This window comes from Papaver somniferum, chromosome 7 (assembly GCF_003573695.1).
Source record: "Papaver somniferum cultivar HN1 chromosome 7, ASM357369v1, whole genome shotgun sequence".
In the NCBI taxonomy this organism is placed as follows: Eukaryota; Viridiplantae; Streptophyta; class Magnoliopsida; order Ranunculales; family Papaveraceae; genus Papaver; species Papaver somniferum.
In genome coordinates this window covers 122806235-122826782 of record NC_039364.1, presented here as the reverse complement: position 1 = coordinate 122826782, position 20548 = coordinate 122806235, and the positions used below count along the sequence as shown (strand labels likewise).

Sequence of the window (20548 nt, the reverse complement as noted above, 5' to 3'; positions counted from 1 at the left end):
AACTGTTTAGGATAAATTTAATCATAGTACTTCAACATTTTGCTCTCACAGTGTATACCATGTATCCATTGTAGTTAGAATACCACTGTATTGATTGTGCTGCAACTCAAGCTTAACCAGATTGTTATTGATCCTTAGATTAGTTGTACTTTAACTAGACAGTTAATGTTTCAGAAAGATATCTTAGTTGCGATTAGAATATCCATCTTAGGAAAGGTTTAATTATCTAAGTGATTGAATTAGTCTGTGATTAGTTGTACTGTAAGAAGACAACTAATACTAGGGATTAGTTAGGAACCTTAATTGACACTGAACCCTCCAATTGAGACTACCCTGGATAAACGGAAGACTAGTATCTTGACCAGTGTCCATCACAAGGGACAAAAACAGTATCGAAACTGAATTGACTTAGTGTAGGTTAAGTGGTGGATTCGACTGCCCTAGTGCCCTTTTATTTGCATTCTTGTTTTCTAAATTGTGTCACATAAACATCATATAGCCGTATCGGCAAACAACCCCCCTTTTTTGGTTACTCCTTGTCAGAAATCAGTAGCAGTAAACCATAGCTTCAACCCTGCACCCACCTTGTCCCTGAGGATCGACCTGTGCTTGCCCAATATTACATTAGGACACTGGAAGTTGTTATTGTAGGTACCTTTCCAGACCTACCAAGTTTTTAGCGCCACTGCTGGGGACTTAGTAACGGTGTAGCTGAAGTTTTTGCACTTACCTCGCTGATTTTTAGCTTAATCATGTATATATGTGTTAGATTATTATTTTTCTCTTATTGTAGTATGATTTTGTGATCCATCTGTTGTATAACTTGGATTCTGTTGTCAGTATTAGCTGTAGTTTTAATTTGTCAGTCATCTGCATCATAATATGTCTTGCATCTCATAAAAGTTTTAGACCTGTATTATCTGTAGCTTTCAGTTCTCTGTAGTTTTTGTAGTTATTTCCTGTCACATCTCTTTTCTGTTATTTAAATATAGTTGTAATCAATCTCATCCATAGCTGGTAGCACCCTATAGTTTGGATTATGAATCTGTTAAGTTCTCTTTTTGGTTTTCACTATAGTATTTTGCCATCTATAAATATCCATCTTTAGTCCAAAAGAACAAGTCATTTATCATGTATCGTCTTACCCCATAGTCTCCATGAGTACATGTACCCCAAAATAACAAGTCATTTATCATGTATCGTCTTACCCCAGATTGATGTCCCATTTGAACTGAATGCAAGCATGATACAAATACTTCCAAAATTTCGAGGGGTTGATTCTGAAAACCCATACCATCATGTAAGAGGGTTTGAACAGATTTGTCGGATTATGCAACCTGGCCATATATATCTGAAGACTCTCTAAAATTGCGTTTGTTTACATTTTCTTTAAAGGAAAGGGCTAAAACATGGTTTTACGGTTTGAGACCACAGTCAATCACCACTTGGGAACAATTCACAGATCAATTTTTCAGAAAATTCTTTCCACATCATAGGACCATTGCTCTCCGTCGAAGTATCACTTGTTTTGTCCAACAAGATAGAGAGACTCTTTTTCACTATTTTGAAAGGTTTAATGATTTGTTGATTGAGTGCCCTCACCATGGCTTTAAGAAGTGGAGACTGGTCGTTATCTCTATGAAGAACTAGACTTTAATTCTCGATCCATGGTTGAATCTATGTGTAATGGTGAATTTATTGATAAAACTGTGGCTGATCATGGTCATTTTTAGCTGAACTTGCAGAGAAAACCCATCAGTGGGAACCCACTTGAGAAAATAGGATAATGTCACATGATATGAGTAAGCTCCATGAGTTAAAGTATGATTTTTACTCTGATACAAACATGAATTGCATGACTAGGAGAGTCGAAGCTCTAGAAAAAATGTAGAAATGCAAATGTTGTTGTCCCTGACTCATGTGCCCGAACTGAAACCCATGCTTGTACCTTGTGTGATAGCTTAGACCATATTGTTGAGAACTGCCCTGTTTTGCATGACTTTAGGCAGTCTAGAACACATCACATTGCTGGATTCTATCAAATACAAGAAAACCATCCCTACTTCCAGACTTGCAATATAAATCCCCGTTACAATGATACTGATAATGAATTAAATTTTGAGAACAGTGTGTAGTCCTACTCATGTAACTGATATTGAATATAAACCTAATCTAGAGGTAAATGAGTAGACCAAGGACCCCAAATATGTTAATAGGGAAGAATATGCATGTTACTCTGATGATGATATGATGTTAGAAGAGCTAGTTCTTCTTGAAGATTCAATTTCGGAGTCATGTGACTTTGAAATGCCAGACCATATGTAGAGATATCCATTGATAATGTTTCTTCTAATATTCGTATTCATTGCGATCACGATGATTTTGGTACTGATTTAGGTCTTGTGCAATTGTTTTGTGAACGAAAGCATGACAGACAACTTGTGACTGACTTAGGTAAGGTTGAATCTTTTGTTGACACTAATGTTCTTATGCATGAAAATAAATTTGATGTGTATGATTCCCTGCCTAAAACACAGTATGTTGCTCCCTTTGATTCTCTTATGCATGACACAAAGGTTTTGGATGACAATCATGATTCTGATTTGGGTCTTGTTATTTTTTTCAATGATTGTGAGCATGATACTGCATTAGTTGTTTCTGACTGGGAAGATACTAGGCTGTGCAGTGACACTTTTGAACTTAAAAATGAATCTAACTTAGACGTGTCTAGCTCCCTGCCCATGTCACAAACTTATAATCTTGCACCCAACATAGATTTTGCTTATAAAAGAGTGTACAACCAACGATCCTGAGAGTACCTAATCTGGGATTGGAACTGTGTGCTTCCCAAGTCCTCTTGGACTATTTTTCGGCTAAATATGATACCTTTGAGGAGACGCAGTTGGAATGTATATATCTTCATGTTCCTAATGTAACTGCTAATTTTCCCATAGTCTACGTAATATGAGCAGCTCAGAGGATCATATACTAAGTAGTATGGATACCTCAGTTGAACTGATACTGTTGAGTAAGTAAAAGGTATGTTCGAAATAAGATTTACTCAGAAGATCATATACTAAGTAAGTAAAGATACTTCGCAAGAGAAGATGCTAATAAATCAAAGGTATCTCTGTAATACAGAGACGAGTAAGCAAATAAGCTAAATAAAGAGATATCTCTCATGAACAGATAACTCAGAAAACAGAGATAGCTCATAATACAGAGATAACTCAGAAAACAGAGATAACTCGGCAAGTAAATCTATAAGAGAGAAGATAATGTAAGTGCATCTGAAAAAGCGGGGGTCTAACAACACCACCCAATATTTCGCTTAGCAATCTGTATGGACTAACTCCGAAATACTTTGCTAGAGAATCAACTAGACAGTCAGACTCAATCTAGATAAAAGTATCTCAAGGAGTTAATATCTCTCTCTTGATTTGATTTTTACTCAAGCTAAAAACAATAGCGAGTCTTTATCAAATACAAGGAATACTTGGACGGTACCAAAGACCAATGTCCAAGGATCAATCAATATCAATCAACAACCAAAGGTTGGATTTCCAATTGATGATCACGAAGACACAACCTGTATTATTTCAATTATATAGAATATAATGCGGAAAAGAAATAACACATACACCAGAAATTTTGTTAACGAGGCAACCGCAAATGCAGAAAAACCCCGAGACCTAGTCCAGATTGAATACACACTGTATTAAGCCGCTACAGACACTAGCCTACTGCAAACTAACTTCGGACTGGACTATAGTTGAATCCCAATCAGTCTCCCGCCGATCCAAGGTACAGTTGTACTCCTACGCCTCTGATCCCAGCAGGATACTGCGCACTTGATTCCCTTAGATGATCTCACCCACAACCAAGAGTTGTTGCAACCCAAAATCACATACTTGATAATAAACAGATCTGTCTCACACAGAAAAGTCTAACAAAGGATAAATATGTCTCCCACAGATAAACCCTAGGTTTTGTTCCGTCTTTTGATATAAAATCAAGGTGAACAGGAACCAATTGATAATCCGGTCTTATATTCTCGAAGAACAGCCTAGATTAATCAATCACCTCTCTAAAATCCTTCCTGACTACATAAGCAGATTGTCGAGGAATCACAAACAGTGAGACAAAGATGTTTGTCACTTCTTTATCTTGCCTATCGGAGAACTCTCACGATCTCAAGCCAATCAATCGATTGTACTCGTACGATAGAAGATGCAAGATCAGATCACACAACTACGATGAAGTAGTATCGGTCTGGCTTCACAATCCCAATGAAGTCTTTAAGTCGTTAACCTGAATTTAGAGAAGAAAATCAAAGGTTAATGGAGATTGACTCTAGCGGGCGCACTAGTAGCACACAGACGTTTGGGGATTAGTTTTGCACAATGCTAGATGTCTTCTTTATATAGCCTTCATATCAGGGTTTTGCCTTAGTTACAAAGCAATCCTTATTCACCGTTAGATGAAAACCTGATTTAGATTCAAGCTAATATTTCTCAACTGTTAGATCGAAAACTTAGCTTGTCACACACACTTAGGTATAAGTTTACTGGGTTTGTGAAAACCATGCCCAAACGTGTACGTTTCTGTTGGTTCAACATAGTAACCCAAAAAGGTTAACCATATGAGCATTTCATATTAACCTTGTTCTTCTTCACCATAACTAGTTCAATTGAGTCAAATGAACTAGTTAAAGAGTTGTTCAATTGCTATGAGATCTTATATAACTACACAAGACACAGTTGAAACAAAGATGATTCGATTCGATTGAATCGGCTCATGAACATTATATCCACGGTTTGCATAAAGCATTCCTTAGTAATTTAATGTTTCCTGTTCAGAGCACATCTTTAGATCATAACCTCTTAAGTTCACAAACAAGTTCGCGGACTTAAGTTAATCGGTTGAGTTTTACAAACTCAGTAGAAATTCTCGGAAAGAGAACTTCCGCCAGTTCGAGGACTTAGCACACAAATGAGTTTTGGAAAATCCAGCAGAAATTCTCGGTCGAGAACTTTCGACAGTTCGCGGACTGAGTCTTCGGACTGGTTTCGCGGACTTGGAAAGCCAATTCCACAATCCTCCCGATTTCTCTTGATCAACAAAGTTCGAAAACTTCGGTTCAAGGAATACATGGTTATGTAATCTAAACTCTTATTTCAATCATTCAGACATTCTCAGAGGACACTATGTATCCATTATTCACAGAACGATTCACGTCAGAGCAATTCTCAAAGTGATTGAAACTTTTCATGACTTTCGTCACTAGGTGAAGATAAACTTGATCAAAGCGAAACGCTTTACCAACACACGATTTCGAGAAAAAAGATAAGCAATGAATGCTCAGCTCGAAATGTCAAATGTGTATGATCTAGTCTATATAGCATACGACTTTTGTCTCATAAGAAGTAGGAGATAGAAGAGATAGACTTTTGAGTGATATATAAGTTCAAGTCTCCACATACCTTTTTGTTGATGAAGTTCCACGGTTCCTTGTATAGATCTTCGTCGTTGTATAATGAATCTCCATGAAGTCCTTGAGCTCAACTACACTTTTCTATCCTAGTCCGAGACTTAGCTATGTAGGTTAGAAATCAAGACTTATAGTTTTGATCACTAACATTGACAAACATGCTTGAGATAGCAACGCATGCGAGGTTGACCGATCTATGCTCTAACAATCTCCCCCTTTGTCAATTTTAGTGACAAAACTATTAGTACATATGGAATACAAAAAAGATAAAATTTAGTATCTCCTATTCCATAGTCTAATCTTCAACGTTCCTTGAAATCTTCGTCATTCCAAGTACTCCAATGATCCCAAAGGTTGTAAGTTTAACACCATAGTTTTTGAAGATCCGTAGCTATAACAATGAGAGGAATCGAGATTCTCGATCATTATTATACAGTGTCATAGTATTATTATATAACATCAAAGTCTAATTGTATCACGACTTTAACAATAATACTACGGTGATATGTATCACTCCCCCTTAGTCAATACTCCATCTCGATCATGGAAACCACTCCCCCTTACACAATGATCCGAAAACCATATGTATTTTTAGTGTGAACTACAATATTTCTCCCCCTTTTTGTCAATAAAATTGGCAAAGGTACAAGAATGGGATCATAATGAAATTTCCACAAGAGACATTTCATGACCAAAAGAAAAATACATACCAACTTAATTTAGATGCAATCTAATAGCCGAAGCTAACAACATTTATCAAGGAGATTTAAGATACAAGATAACCCCTATAAAATTCCACATCCGCACTCCCCGCAAGATATTACCATTAAGCACAAGTTCAAAAGAACTCTCCCCCATTTGATGTCATTCCTGAAAGAACAACAAGAGCGACCTTAATTTCGAAAGAAAAGAAGGATTTTTATTGGACACCAAAAACCATAGGAATGATTTTCTATATCCAAAGCTCAACCAAATTAACCACAGGTAAACTCATGATTAATTCAATTGGAATACACAACTAAATCAAACCACAAAAGTGATCAATTTAATTGAAAGTTCTCAATATAAGTAAACTCACGGAGCTACGACTAAGTCAATCACATGGAGATGACTAACTTAACCGTTCAAATACTCAACATAAGGAAAACCTTATGGAATATAAGACTACATTAACCAAAGGACATGATAGTGTAGCCTTTCATATACTCAACACAAGAACTTGTGGAATATATGAAAACTCAACTAGATTAATTACAAGAGAACCTATAGTTAATCTAATTGGAATACAAATAACCAAACTAATCACCAAAGTAATCAATTTAATTATTTTGGGCTCAACATAGAAGAACTTATGGAACCTCGACTAAGTTCATCATAGAATATGACAACCTTAACCGTACATGTACTCGACATAAGAAAGAAAACTTATGGAGTACTAACTAAATAACCAAACTAGTTGATTAATTTAGTTTCAAATGCTCGACATATAGCATCTTATGGAGAAACCAATAAAGCTAAGGTAAATCGACTTAGTTGTAAGGTGCTCAACATAAGACACACAATGGAGCCTTCACGGTAAAACAAAATAAAATGGATCAATGAAGATCAATACCGTGGATAACATACAAGGATCTATTCTATTTTCCATCATAACGACATAATAGACTTTATCCTTGTTCAACAAAAGATTTTATCCTATTTTCCATCAAATACATGATTGCATAGGCATAACTTTTGTATATGTCAAAGTCCATTCGTCCTTTCATCAATACGAATACCGATTCATGAACGACTTTGCTTTTGACCGCAATATGGGACCTTCAAGTTCACGGACGTAAACAATACATATCCCATAAAAATATTGCAATATCACAAACCATTAAAATACTGCAATAAACATCATCCTCCAAATATTTTTTTGAATTTAAAACCAATAAACCTAAAAAATAACATAAAAAGATGAAAATAAAAATAGTTATGTGTAGTCACAATCATCGCTATTCAAAGCACTAGTTATTCTTCCAACTAATCCAAAAAGAAGACATCCTAGGCATCTAAAAAGACAAGCTAGAGAGAATCAGACTCCATTGTTTCCCTGACAGCGAATAGGGATAAGGGCACAACAGGATCCTCACAAGACAAGGAGTCTTCCGTCTTGTGAACGACAGCCTTCCCTGCATTATTAGAGAGATGATTCTCTTTACAAAGATCATTGATTTGAGATTTTATGAGACCAAGGTCAGACACAACCTTTTCCAACTCAGATTTCACTTTATCAATACCTTTTAGAGTATCAACAAGCTGTTGTTTTGCTTCCCCAAAGTACTTAAGAAAGTCATGAACAACTTCAACAGAGATCATATATCCTTCTCAACATCTTCATGAGAATAAGCAAAGAAGCATGAAGCATTGGGATGATATTCATCTACAATTGTTCTCTTCTTCTTGGAATCAACCTCAACACCTTTGTCAAGAAATCCTTTTGCAAAACCACCATAGCAAGAAGAGGAGGAAGACATTATTGAAAATCCAAAAACCACCAGGAGTACACGTACGTGACTTGCAACCCTAAGAGCTTGGATATATATTCTTTGGGGACAGCAATTTAGGGTTTTAAACAGAAACTGTTGACTCGGGCCAGAACGGAATCCGTTCGAGTACAACAAGTACCCAAGAAATAAAGTCCTTCAACAAATTGAAAACAAGACCTAAAAAAACACGTTTTAAAACAGTATGCAACAACTTCTTTGACTTAACCAATACTTGATATTAGCGGATCTGTCAACACAAGTTTAGCTATGAACGATAAGAAAATAACTTAACTTAACAGATGCAAGCAACAAGTATACCTGTTTTTAACACAACTTACTCAACAGGATTTATATGAGTAAGTTCTCGAACCTTGTGATTAATTAGCACAAGTACGAGCCCCAGGCTCATTACGAGGTTTATGTCTTTGGTTAAGTTCGTATTTCCTCTTAGTCTTAGAAAGGGATCCTGTTTGGCATGAGAAATTATCATAAAATTTACTGTCATCAAAATAAGAGACATAGTTAGAGTTCTTACCAGAAGTGCCTTGACATGAGGAAGAGGATAATCTGTCGACAAGCTCTTTATATCTTCCAACTATCTTTTTAATATCTTTTCTCATCTCATTGATTTTCCTTTCTTCTAGGATGACTCTCTCAACAGGATCAACGTTGCTTTCAGAAGCACAACGGTTAACTTCCTTAGGATGATGTTTATTAAGACGTCTATTATGCCTTTGAACATTGGAGGAACTCACTGTACTGACATTCCTGGTAGCATTCACAGGATAGGTACGAAAACCAATTGGCTCAATCATACGTATGTCAGTCACACCTTTGAGAATCAAATCTAGGGTGTGTTGAAGTTGAACTAAGGAGTCTTTATTCAAATTAGGGTTTCTCTTTTGTCTAACAGAACACTTGGTCTCACAGACGAGACATACCTTTTGATCATAAGAATGATTAGAGGAAGTCGTCTTAATATCATCATCAGAAGATTTGTGCTTTTTACAAAGTGTCCTAAGTTTGGTGGAAATATTAGGAACACCTGTTTTTACTTCTGAATGTAAAACACCATAAGTTCTTGGTATATTAGATTGCTTTGAACAACCTTGAACGGAGAGTTTATTCAAACAACGTTCAATATCCAAGGCATCCTTTTCGAGGATGGCCTCAAGAGTTAAGCACGAAGGATGATCTTCAGCATTTCCATGGACTTTGCAATCTCTTACAACACCAAGAAGAACATTAACATGGTGTTTTAGCTGATCCAATCTGACAGCTTGAATTCTAACAATATTTAGAATCAAATTACTCTCTTCAGCTGTATCCCACTCATTAGAAGAGAAGGTCTCTTTCGAAGGGAGATCAAGAACACACCTGCCATTGTTTGTCTGTCTCGTCGAACCACAAGGTTTTTCTATATTCGAGATAGGATAGCTTTTCTCTTTAATAGAATTAGACGAGAGGGAATCTTTATTACTGATGACGCATTTAGCAGAGATAGTACTCTTTTTCATAGAGTCAGATCGCTACAAACACAGACTTATGAGGTCTTAAACGTGTTTGCCTGCTCTGATACCAATTGAAAAAGCGGGGGTCTAACAACACCATCCAATATTTCGCTTAGCAATCTGTATAGACTAACTCCGAAATACTTTGCTAGAGAATCAACTAGACAGTCAGACTCAATCTAGATAAAAGTATCTCAAGGAGTTAATATCTCTCTCTTGATCTGATTTTTACTCAAGCTAAAAACAATAGCGAGTCTTTATCAAATACAAGGAATACTTGGACGGTACCAAAGACCAATGTCCAAGGATCAATCAATATCAATCAACAACCAAAAGTTGGATTTCCAATTGATGATCACGAACTCACAACCTGTATTATTTCAATTATATAAAATATAATGCGGAAAAGAAATAACACATACACCAGAAATTTTGTTAACGAGGCAACCGCAAATGCAGAAAAACCCCGGGACCTAGTCCAGATTGAATACACACTGTATTAAGCCGCTACAGACACTAGCCTACTGCAAACTAACTTCGGACTGGACTATAGTTGAATCCCAATCAGTCTCCCGCCGATCCAAGGTACATTTGTACTCCTACGCCTCTGATCCCAGCAGGATACTACGCACTTGATTCCCTTAGCTGATCTCACCCACAACCAAGAGTTGTTGCAACCCAAAATCACAGACTTGATAATAAACAGATCTGTCTCACACAGAAAAGTCTAACAAAGGATAAATCTGTCTCCCACAGATAAACCCTAGGTTTTGTTCCGTCTTTTGATATAAAATCAAGGTGAACAGGAACCAATTGATAATCCGGTCTTATATTCTCGAAGAACAGCCTAGATTAATCAATCACCTCTCTACAATCCTTCCTGACTACACAAGCAGATTGTCGAGGAATCACAAATAGTGAGACGAAGATGTTTGTGACTTCTTTATATTGCCTATCGGAGAACTCTCACGATCTCAAGCCAATCAATCGATTGTACTCGTACGATAGAAGATGCAAGATCAGATCACACAACTATGATAAAGTAGTATCGGTCTGGCTTCACAATCCCAATGAAGTCTTTAAGTCGTTAACCTTATTTTAGAGAAGAAAATCAAAGGTTAATGGAGATCGAATCTAGCGGGCGCACTAGTAGCACACAGACGTGTGGGGATTAGTTTTACACAATCTTTATTCACCGTTAGATGAAAACCTGATTTATATTCAAGCTAATATTTCTCAACCATTAGATCGAAAACTTAGCTTGTCACACACACTTGGGTAGACGTTTACTGGGTTCGTGAAAACCATGCCCAAACGTGTACGTGTATGTTGGTTCAACATAGTAACCCAAAAAGGTTAACCATATGAGCATTTCATATTAACCTTGTTCTTCTTCACCATAACTAGTTCAATTGACTCAAATGAACTAGTTAAAGAGTTGTTCAATTGCTATGAGATCTTATGTAACTACACAAGAAACAATTGAAACAAAGATGATTCGATTCGATTGAATCGACTCATGAACATTATAGCCACGGTTTGCATAAAGCATCCCTTAGTAATTTAATGTTTCATGTTCAGAGCACATCTTTAGATCATAACCTCTTAAGTTCACAAACAAGTTCGCGGACTTAAGTTAATCGGTTGAGTTTTCCAAACTCAGCATAAATTCTCGGAAAGAGAACTTCCGCCAGTTCGCGGACTGAGTTCGCGGACTTAGCACACAAACGAGTTTTGGAAAATCCATCAGAAATTCTCGGTCGAGAACTTCCGACAGTTCGCGGACTGAGTCTGCGGACTGGGTTCGCGGACTTGGAAAGCCAATTCCACAATCCTCCCGATTTCTCTTGATCAACAAAGTTCGAAAACTTCGGTTCAAGGAATACATAGTTATGTAATCCAAACTCTTATTTCAATCATTGAGACATTCTCAGAGGACGCTATGTAGCCATTATTCACAGACCGATTCACGTCAGAGCAATTCTCAAAGTGATTGAAACTTTTCATGACTTTCGTCACTAGGTGAAGATAAACTTGATCAAAGCGAAACACTTTACCAACACATGATTTCGAGATAAAAGATAAGCAATGAATGCTCAGCTCAAAATGTCAAATGTGTATGATCTAGTCTATATAGCATACGACTTTTGTCTCATAAGAAGTAGGAGATAGAAGAGATAGACTTTTGAGTGATAGATAAGTTCAAGTCTCCACATACCTTTTTGTTGATGAAGTTCCACGGTTCCTTGTATATATCTTCGTCGTTGTATGATGAATCGCCATGAAGTCCTTGAGCTCAACTACACTTTTCTATCCTAGTACGAGACTTAGCTATGTAGGCTAGAAATCAAGACTTATAGTTTTTATCATTAACATTTACAAACATGCTTGAGATAGCAACACATGCGAGGTTGACCGAGCTATGCTCTAACAAGATCTAAGTTATCAACACACAAGAGATTACGTGGTTCGGTTAATCTTAACCTACGTCCAAGGGTAAAGATGATAAGTTTATTATTGATCTTGTTACATTTGGGTGGAAGAACTCCATTGAAGAAAGTATGAAGCTATAATAAATATGATAGAAAGTATAGAGACGAGTCTTTTCTCTAATCCTAGCTCACCCAAAAGTCCCCTCTCTTTGTTGGTGAAGCTTGGTATTTATAGCCTCTTCTGCTCCAGATATATCTTTGCTATCTTTGGGTCCATCATATCCTGATATATCTTCCGTACCAATGGTACCTTCGTTCACCACAAGCTTTATCCAATCGTACTCTGCCACCTCAGCTGACCCACGTTCCTTTGGGAACTACCCAGCCTTAGTACAAATTATACCTTCGTTGGCCGCCCACCATATCCAATCAGACGATGCCACCTTAGCTTCCCCCACGTGCCATCGTGAACTGTGAAACCTCCGTACAAGTTGTACCTTCGTTGGCCGCGTACCTTCGCCAGTCATAGGATGTTACGTACTCTGAGCCCACGTGGTTGACGACTGCGCCTTTGTACTAAAAGTTGTGCAGACTGCTCAGCTAACTCTGACAGACAGACAGACACACCCATGTGCCTATACTACAACCTATTGCTTAATAATTAAGCAATCTTGGTAGTGATTTGGTGTACTCCATTGTAGCGTAATTTGATACTCCAACCTTTAACATTGCGCCACAAGTTGATAGAGATAATTTCATAACTTAGCATCCTAAGGAGAGATGTAGTGTGCGTTGTTGTAGCATAATAAGTTGCTCCACCTTTAATATTGTGCCACGTGGCACAGTAGATTTTTGGTATCTACACCTAACAAAACTCATTTTGGATTAGACCTTGTGCATGATACACCACTGAAATTGTTAGATTTTGTGCTCAAAAGCGTATCTGTTGAAAAATTCAGGTTTGGGGGTAGCTCAGTTATATCCACAGTCTTTCTTAACCTCTCATGTTATCAATGTTTGAGACTGTTGATATTTTTGCATCCCGTCTTTTGGATTCATCCTCAACTCTTTCAATTGTTGGTATATGGTAAATCATCATTGTATAATCTAGTAGATAATTATATTTTCTAGATATTCTTGTATATATGTGTGCTAATCCAATGTGACATCAATTGAGTTACCGTTGGATTCTAGCCATGAATAATGAAACTCTAATCTTGCTTTCGCCGACATACCGGTAATCTCTTCCCTTTTCTCTTTTCAGCATGGTTCTCATGGTATGCTATTGTTTAAATTATTACCATATTATGAAACACTGAGGACAATGTTAGATTTAGGTTCGGGGGAGTCTTTTGCATATAGAGTTTTTAGTCTTTTGCACCCTTTTAAAAAAAAAAATTCAAAATATTTGTAAATATTTGCATAAAACCTCCAACTTGTAGAGATTTTAGAGTCACTAGCATGCTTCTAGCTATGTTTACATAGAGAGTCTGACCGAAATAACTGAAATTGGAAGAACTAGAGAACACAATCAGGTTTCTTAGTTGTTAGAGCGTTAAAGTTGGCTTTAACCATGCCGGTGGGCGAATTAGGTGCATCAAAGATATTTGGTATTAGAGTTGTGATCACCTTTAGTGGAGACTACCTATTTTTACATCAAGCGAGGCACCAACTTTCAGTTTTTTGTGACTATCCTTTTAGAGTGTGTGTCACCGTACGTAAATTCCGGGTATGAATGGTGAGCTACCCAACTTCGTACCAGTTTCAGCACTATCTTTGACCTCTTGAGTGCTAATTCCGTCAATCATGAGGATGACATCTAAAGATGAAAACTTCTTCTTGTAGTTTGATTTTCAGTTGGCACTACTCTCTCCCTATCTCTCGACAATATCAACAGGTCCATAGAAACACATTATCATCAACGAGCAGAGCAACGTCAGATTCTATGAAGAAATATTGAAATAGTCCGAGGTTTACATGCAACAATACAAGGAAGAGTAACAATTCTTATCCAAAGTGAAGTTACAGTACAAAGAGCAGAATTCGTTATACAAGATTATAAACTTATCTTATAAGAGCAAAGAAAACGAAAGAAGATGAAAATTAGTGAAGTTCATGAAATTAAGACAATACAAGTTGTGAAGAATTGAGTGATAAAGTCCTTCCTCCACGGTTTTAGTAGTTTCATTATTATCTTTAGTTTGTATTCTGTGTTAACAAAAAAAAATAAAATGAAAGTTTGTTTCTAGTTTGTTGGTATTTAATAACGCCATGGTAAAGAAGAACAATTTAAGAAGAAATTTCAAGCAACAAGTACATAGATAAGAAAAATTAGAAATTGTATAAGAAGTTGAAGACTGAAGACGAAGACGTTTCTATGGATGCTGTGAGAGTGTTGTTGATTGCCGATCGGATGTGAAGGTAAGTGAGTACTCACATCCTCCTATAATGATTGATTTCCTTTCTTAGAGATCATCAGAAAAGATTCTTATTCCCTCAATTTTGTGGAGTCTCCAGATTATTTCGGAAGGTTCTCCTTCCCACCATTCAACGCGTGCAGGATTTCACTCTTTATTCCTGCCTGCACACATGAGAGACTAAAAAGCGATATTTTTGAGTGCAATTATCATAAAACCCTATTGATGAGGCAGAAGTCGAGGCTTTCGATCACTCTCGAACCCGATTCTTTCATATGGTATGGTTATTTCTCGCTCAACTCTTAAGGATGAGAATGCGTTCTTTGGTGTTTCTAACTTCTTATTACTAGCATGCAAAAACTTTATATCCTCATAGCTCCTTGGATGCTTGGGACTATGATATGCTCTGAAGTTGGAGAAGGTTTTGTGGGTACTCCTCTGGTAAACCCTCACGAGACTACAACTCGTCCACTAGGGACACTTAGGAGTTTAACGGCTTATTGCATTCGTTAAATGCATTCGAGAGACCAGCGACAGTGGTATAGTTAGGATTTCTTAATTTCTGTTTCACTTGAGGACAAGTAAAATTCGAGAGACCAGCGACAGTGGTAGGAGTCCTCTTACTTCTGCTGTTAGCGACTTTAATGACTGTGTTAACTCTTGTGGGCTTATTCAATCTCCTAAAAGTGGTTTAGAATTCTCTTGGTATTATGGCAGAGTTGGAAGTAAAAGAATTCTATGCAATTTGGACAGAGCTCTGTTTAATATGAAATGGGTAGACACTTTTAATGGTTGGCATTACCATGTGGCTGCTAGAGGAATTTCTGATCATGGTCCCTTGGTTCTGATACTGTTATAAATAGATCTTTAAATACTCCTTTTAGATTTCAGACAATGTGGCTTTCCCATCCTTCTTTTCTTCAAATGGTCATTGATTCATAGAATGAAAACATATCTGGTAATCCTATTTTTATCTTCATGAACAAGCTTAAAAGGTTAAAAAAAATTCTTAAGGTCTGGAACTGGGAAGTTTTTGAAGATGTTAAAATAAATCTCAAAAAGGCTGAGGACAAGGTTATGGAAGAAACTATTATTTCTGATGCAAATCCTTCTAATATTTCTCTATTGAACAACTTAATAGCTGCTAGAGGTGAATATGAAATGGCTGCCAATAATTATCATACCTTATTGAGAAACAAAGCTAGAATGAATTGGATTAAGGATGGTGATGCGAATTCAAGTTTCTTTCATGAACATTCATGAACAAATTTTACTAGCATCTGAGTTGGTAAATGAAATGTCAACCAATAGAAGAGGGGGTAATGTGGGGCTCAAATTAGATATATCACAAGCCTATGATACTATGAGTTGGGAGTTCTTATACAGAGCATTAAAGAAGTTTGGTTTCTCTGCAAAATTTTGCAACTGGATCATGGTGCTCCTTCATTCTACCAAGATTTCAATTATGCTTAATGGTGTTCCAATTGGCTATTTTGGTGTTGGCAGAGGTCTTAAACAGGGAGACCCATTATCTCCTATCCTGTCTATTCTTGCTCAGGATGTCTTAAGTAGAAATATTCACAAATTATTCATGGAGAACCAAATTCAACCAATGGTTGTAAGAAATGGCATTCATCCCACACACTTAATGTTTGCTGATGAAATATTTCTGTTTTGTAATGGAGGTAAAAAAAGTATTGAAAATTTGAAAGCTCTCCTAATGGAATATCAAGTTTCTTCTGGTCAAGTAGTTAATGCTACTAAGAGCAAATGTTTTGTGGATGGTACTTCTGACATTAGGAAGAGACAAATTGTTGCTTTCTTTCAAATGGATCTGTCTTGCTTCCCTGACAAATATTTGGGAGTTTTTCTTGCTCAAGGTAAAATGAAATCTATTCATATTTGGCATTTGGTTGAATATATGCATCTTAGACTAGCTGCATGGAGTGGTAAACTTCTCAATTTTCAAGCTAGACTTACTCTGGTGAATCATGTTCTTAGCAGTATACCCATTTATAATTTATCCATCTATAAATGGCCTAGAAAGGTTTTTGAAGCTTGTGAAAAAATTATTCGGAATTACTTATGGTCAGGCAGTGTTGAGGATAAAAAGTGTATTACTCTTGAATGGGATAATGTATGCACTTCTAAGGATGAAGGGGGTCTTGGCATCAGGAAACTAGAAGATGTGAATAAAGACCTTCTAATGAAACTTCTATGGAAAATTCTTCATTGTCAGGATGAATGGGCCAAATTTTTTCTTGCTAAATACATGGATAAAAATGGTAATTGGATTACCTACTATCAAAGATCCTCTGTGTGGAATGGCATAAAATGGGTTAATACTGAATTCAATGAGAATACTAGATGGGTGGTTGGTAATGGCTCTCAAATTTCTCTTTGGAATGATAGATGGATCTTTGAATAACCCCTAAGTAAGTTATTTCCTAACCATCCTTATATTGCTCTGCACCCTCATCTTAAAGTACAAGAATTAATTGTTAATGAGCATTGGTGCTTCCATAAAGATTTCTTACAGTTCTTTAGTATTGAGCAACTACCTGTCATTAGAGAAGGTGAAGATTTATTGATATGGTGTAACAGTTACTCAGGGCATTTCACAGTTTCTGATGCTGTGAATAAAATTAGATTGCATCAGTCTAAATTGCATTGGTACAAAAAAATCTGGCATTCTTCTGTAATTCCTTCTACTTCTGCAAATGTCTGGAAAATCACTAGAGGTGTGTGTGCAACAGAGGAGAACCTGCGGAAAAAAGGCTTTCAATTTGCTTCTAGATGCTATATTTGCCATGATGGAGAGGATAGTATGGACCATATTTTATGGAAGTGTGAATTCAGTAACAGATTGTGGAGTTGGTTAGCAGGTATTTTCCATTTCCCTAAGCCAAATTCTTTTGAGGCTCTGTTGAAAATGAGTAAAAATTCTGGTCCTGTGATCAAAGAATTGTGGATTATAAGTTCATATACTGCTATGGTTGAATTGTGGTTCCTGAGGAATGCAATCTTTTATGATGATGAGAATCCTGTCCTTTCCAAACTGCAACAAAGAATAACAAGAACGGTCCATGATTGTGAAGGAAGATTAAAATAAGTTATGTGGGGTTCTGTTGCTGAAAATGACATTCTACAATTCTTTTCTATCCATGCTAGGAAAATGAGAAGAACTACAATAATTGAAATCTTTTTTCATCTCCAAAATGAAATGGAATTACTCTTGTACTGTGATGGTGCTTCTAGAGGTAACCCAGGTAATGTTGGTTATGGTTTTATAGTTAGAAATCATTTTGGGGCTTTCATTTTTGCAGAATCTGGTGGTCTGGGGGTTACTTCTAATTGTGTTGCAGAGTTTATATCTTGTATCAAAGCTCTAGAATGGGCTGTTGAAAACCAGAGTTTCAGATTAATCCTGCAATCAGATTCCAAGACTTGTATTATAGCTTTACAACAACAGAAGATCCCCTGGTTCCTTTTGGCAAGATGGCAACAAGTTATGGCAAGCATTCACTCAATATCTTTCAACCATGTGTCCAGGGAGGTAAACTTCTCTGCTGATCATTTTGCCAAGAAAGGAGTTCACCTACAGAAGGGACAGTGCTTGACTTTCAATGAGAAACCTAGCAGCCTGACTTGCCTTGAATTCCCAGATCAGCCTTATTATAGATTTGTCTAGGTTTCTGATCTTTATTTTAGCTTAGTTTTCTTCCTTTTTGTTTCCTTTTTCTTTTGGGATGTAATTCTTAACTCTGTTATTTTCTAATAAAATTTTTGGTTTTTGAAAAAAAAAAAAAAGTGGCAAATATTGCAGATTTCTACACCTTTTTATTGGCATTTATCTCATATTTTGTGCTCTAACTCTATATTTTATCCCAGATTATGTGTTTTCATTGTTTTCAAGAATAAATACTTTTACTAATTAAATTTATATTTTTAGGTACTAAATAAATCTTGAATAAATTGAGAAGCCAAAAGAGCAGGAAATTGGTGGCCAGAGGCGTAAAGGTTGTGAGGAGTGTAGAAGAAATATCGCGCAAAAAAGCAGCTGCAATCTGTTTGCACTCATTCCGCAAGCCGCTTGCAAGAACCACACTAGCTAGCATTGGGCCTGGAAGAAGTGAAAGAACCCTAACCTAAAGCCTGACCCATTTTCAAACCCGGTTCACCGAATCCGCTACACCCATTCAACACCCAACAGTTGTTCAAGATCCAACAACTCCTCCTCCTGGTACATCAACATTTGATACCACCGCCCAACACCATAACACCTTTTATCTCCTACCTTAATCAAACAGAACCAAACACACCTTCATTTCCCCTTCTTCTCCATTCACAGATGTTCATCATCTTCATCCCTCCATTAATCCATCGCCCCCACCTTTCTGACCACCACCACCACCATAATCATCATCAATTAAACCTCTAATCTCTACTTCTCTCAACCTTATCTTCTTCCTTATCAATAACAGTAACCCTAGAAGATAAGATTGAGAAATCTAAGGCTAGGTTTATCTTCTACAGTTGAGGAACATCAAATTAATATCTTGCAGAGTTGAATTGAAGAAGAAGAACGTTCAGAGAAGCAATTATGGTGAGTGGGTCTCAATCCATTTGTTGAATTCAAACCCTTTAGGAGAATTTGTGTATAAATAGAGATGGATTTGTGTTGTAAAATGCATCCCCGGATTAGCCGATGTACCAAGCAGTAGTTTATCTTTGTTTTCGTACTTTCATCATGTTCTAATTCAATAACTAGGGTTTAGATGAAACCCATAATCTACTGCTAGTCTTATTCATGTTATGATTATTGTTCTTGTTGTGCTTAAACTATTTAGGATAGATTTAATCATAGTTGTTAGAGCATAGATCGGTTGAACCTACCAAGCGTTGGTATGTCAAGTTTGGTTATCATATTTTAGTGAATCAAAATCAATTAAAGGGTCGCTTGATTATGTACTAGAGACAACTTCATATAGGTTAGGATAGAAATATTAGGATAATGAGACATACAAGTATTACATGAAGACTTGAAGAATGTGAAGAAGTAACAAGCTACATTGACGACATCATCCTTCCTCTTGAGGTTAGTAATATTTTGACTTGAACTGTTCCATTCCCAACGTATCTTTCAAGTTGTGCTATATTGAAAACATAACTGTGAAGCTGTGAATGTTTATACTCTAGTAGACATAGTGTTAAGGAATTACAATACGAAGCATAGCGCTAATCTTTTGAACTTCGTATATAAGTGTTTATGGGTAAAAACTGTTTCTGCCGGTTTTGGTAAATTTGGGTGTGTTGCTTAGAAACGAGCTTAGACCTAAAAAAATACACTGCACGAGAGTGCTTTAGATTCGAGAGATCAGTCTGTACAATCCTGGCCAAAACCAATAAATTGCCGTTCCAGTCTTGCTTCGGTCACAAAGTGAAGGAGAAGGGTTGGACTTAGGGAGGGAAGCGAAGAAGGTGTTGAGGCCAGATGGTTAATTCTGAAGGTGTGGCTATTTTATGACTTGTATCAGAATGTGGAACTGGCTTGCGGAATGTAAGCTATCAGTTCTTTGGTGTTTTCTGCATACTGTGTTGTTGTTCTCACCAAAACTTGTTGTTTTGTCGAAAAATAGGTAAAACCGATTTTTACAAGTCATATTGAACGCACCCTGATCTCGTAGAAAGTGGGAGTGATTGAGTGATGGAGAAGTGGGATTCTGTGTAAATGCCAGAGATCACATTCCCACCATGGAGGAAACTGGTTAGTTTACACCCACTGCTTCTTACCGCCACTAACTGCCCTACTTTCTGACACATTCTTATAATGGGCGTGTTGCACACCGCATGCTATAAACCGCCAGACCAATACCCTGATGAACATCCCCCAGTTTGTGACATGTTTGATGTCTCGAGTGTTTTCATGGAAAAAAATATAGCAGGTTGTTATGTGTGGCAAGTCAACGTCAGGAGACTTGCCACGAGAGAATAACACGTGATGCTATTTGGCTTGTCTTAGTTGGTCGCCCAAAACTTGCCACATGCCTGTCGATTTTGTGGCGAATTTGGACGGCTGAGATCGTAACTCATGAGAAAGGATGGCCATTGATTATGGACACATTCTGTTGGCGCCTGATGGTAGCACGGTGGCGTCATTGGCACA

General features: G+C 37.0%; 2 protein-coding genes across 2 annotated transcripts; both read left to right on the top strand.

Moving 5' to 3' along the window:
* The first annotated feature begins 15604 nt into the window (after positions 1 to 15604).
* On the top strand, positions 15605 to 17494 carry LOC113295154. Its single transcript, XM_026543503.1, has 2 exons — positions 15605 to 16760; positions 16911 to 17494. The coding sequence occupies exons 1-2, from the start codon at positions 15605 to 15607 to the stop codon at positions 17492 to 17494; spliced, it is 1740 nt and encodes a 579-aa protein (XP_026399288.1).
* A 3-nt stretch (positions 17495 to 17497) lies between these two features.
* LOC113295153 (ribonuclease H-like) lies at positions 17498 to 18073 on the top strand. The gene has a single exon (XM_026543502.1). It carries the CDS (start codon positions 17498 to 17500, stop codon positions 18071 to 18073), a length of 576 nt encoding a protein of 191 aa, XP_026399287.1.
* The last annotated feature ends 2475 nt before the right edge of the window (positions 18074 to 20548 follow it).

Bases quoted from the DNA above. Each gene is read 5' to 3' on its own strand.
- LOC113295154 (XM_026543503.1), top strand. From the start codon at position 15,605: ATGGTGATGCGAATTCAAGTTTCTTTCATGAACATTCATGAACAAATT. The intron at 16,761-16,910 runs GTAATGGCTCTC...GCTTCCATAAAG, and splicing joins GAATACTAGATGGGTGGTTG to ATTTCTTACAGTTCTTTAGT.
- LOC113295153 (XM_026543502.1), top strand. From the start codon at position 17,498: ATGTGGGGTTCTGTTGCTGAAAATGACATTCTACAATTCTTTTCTATC.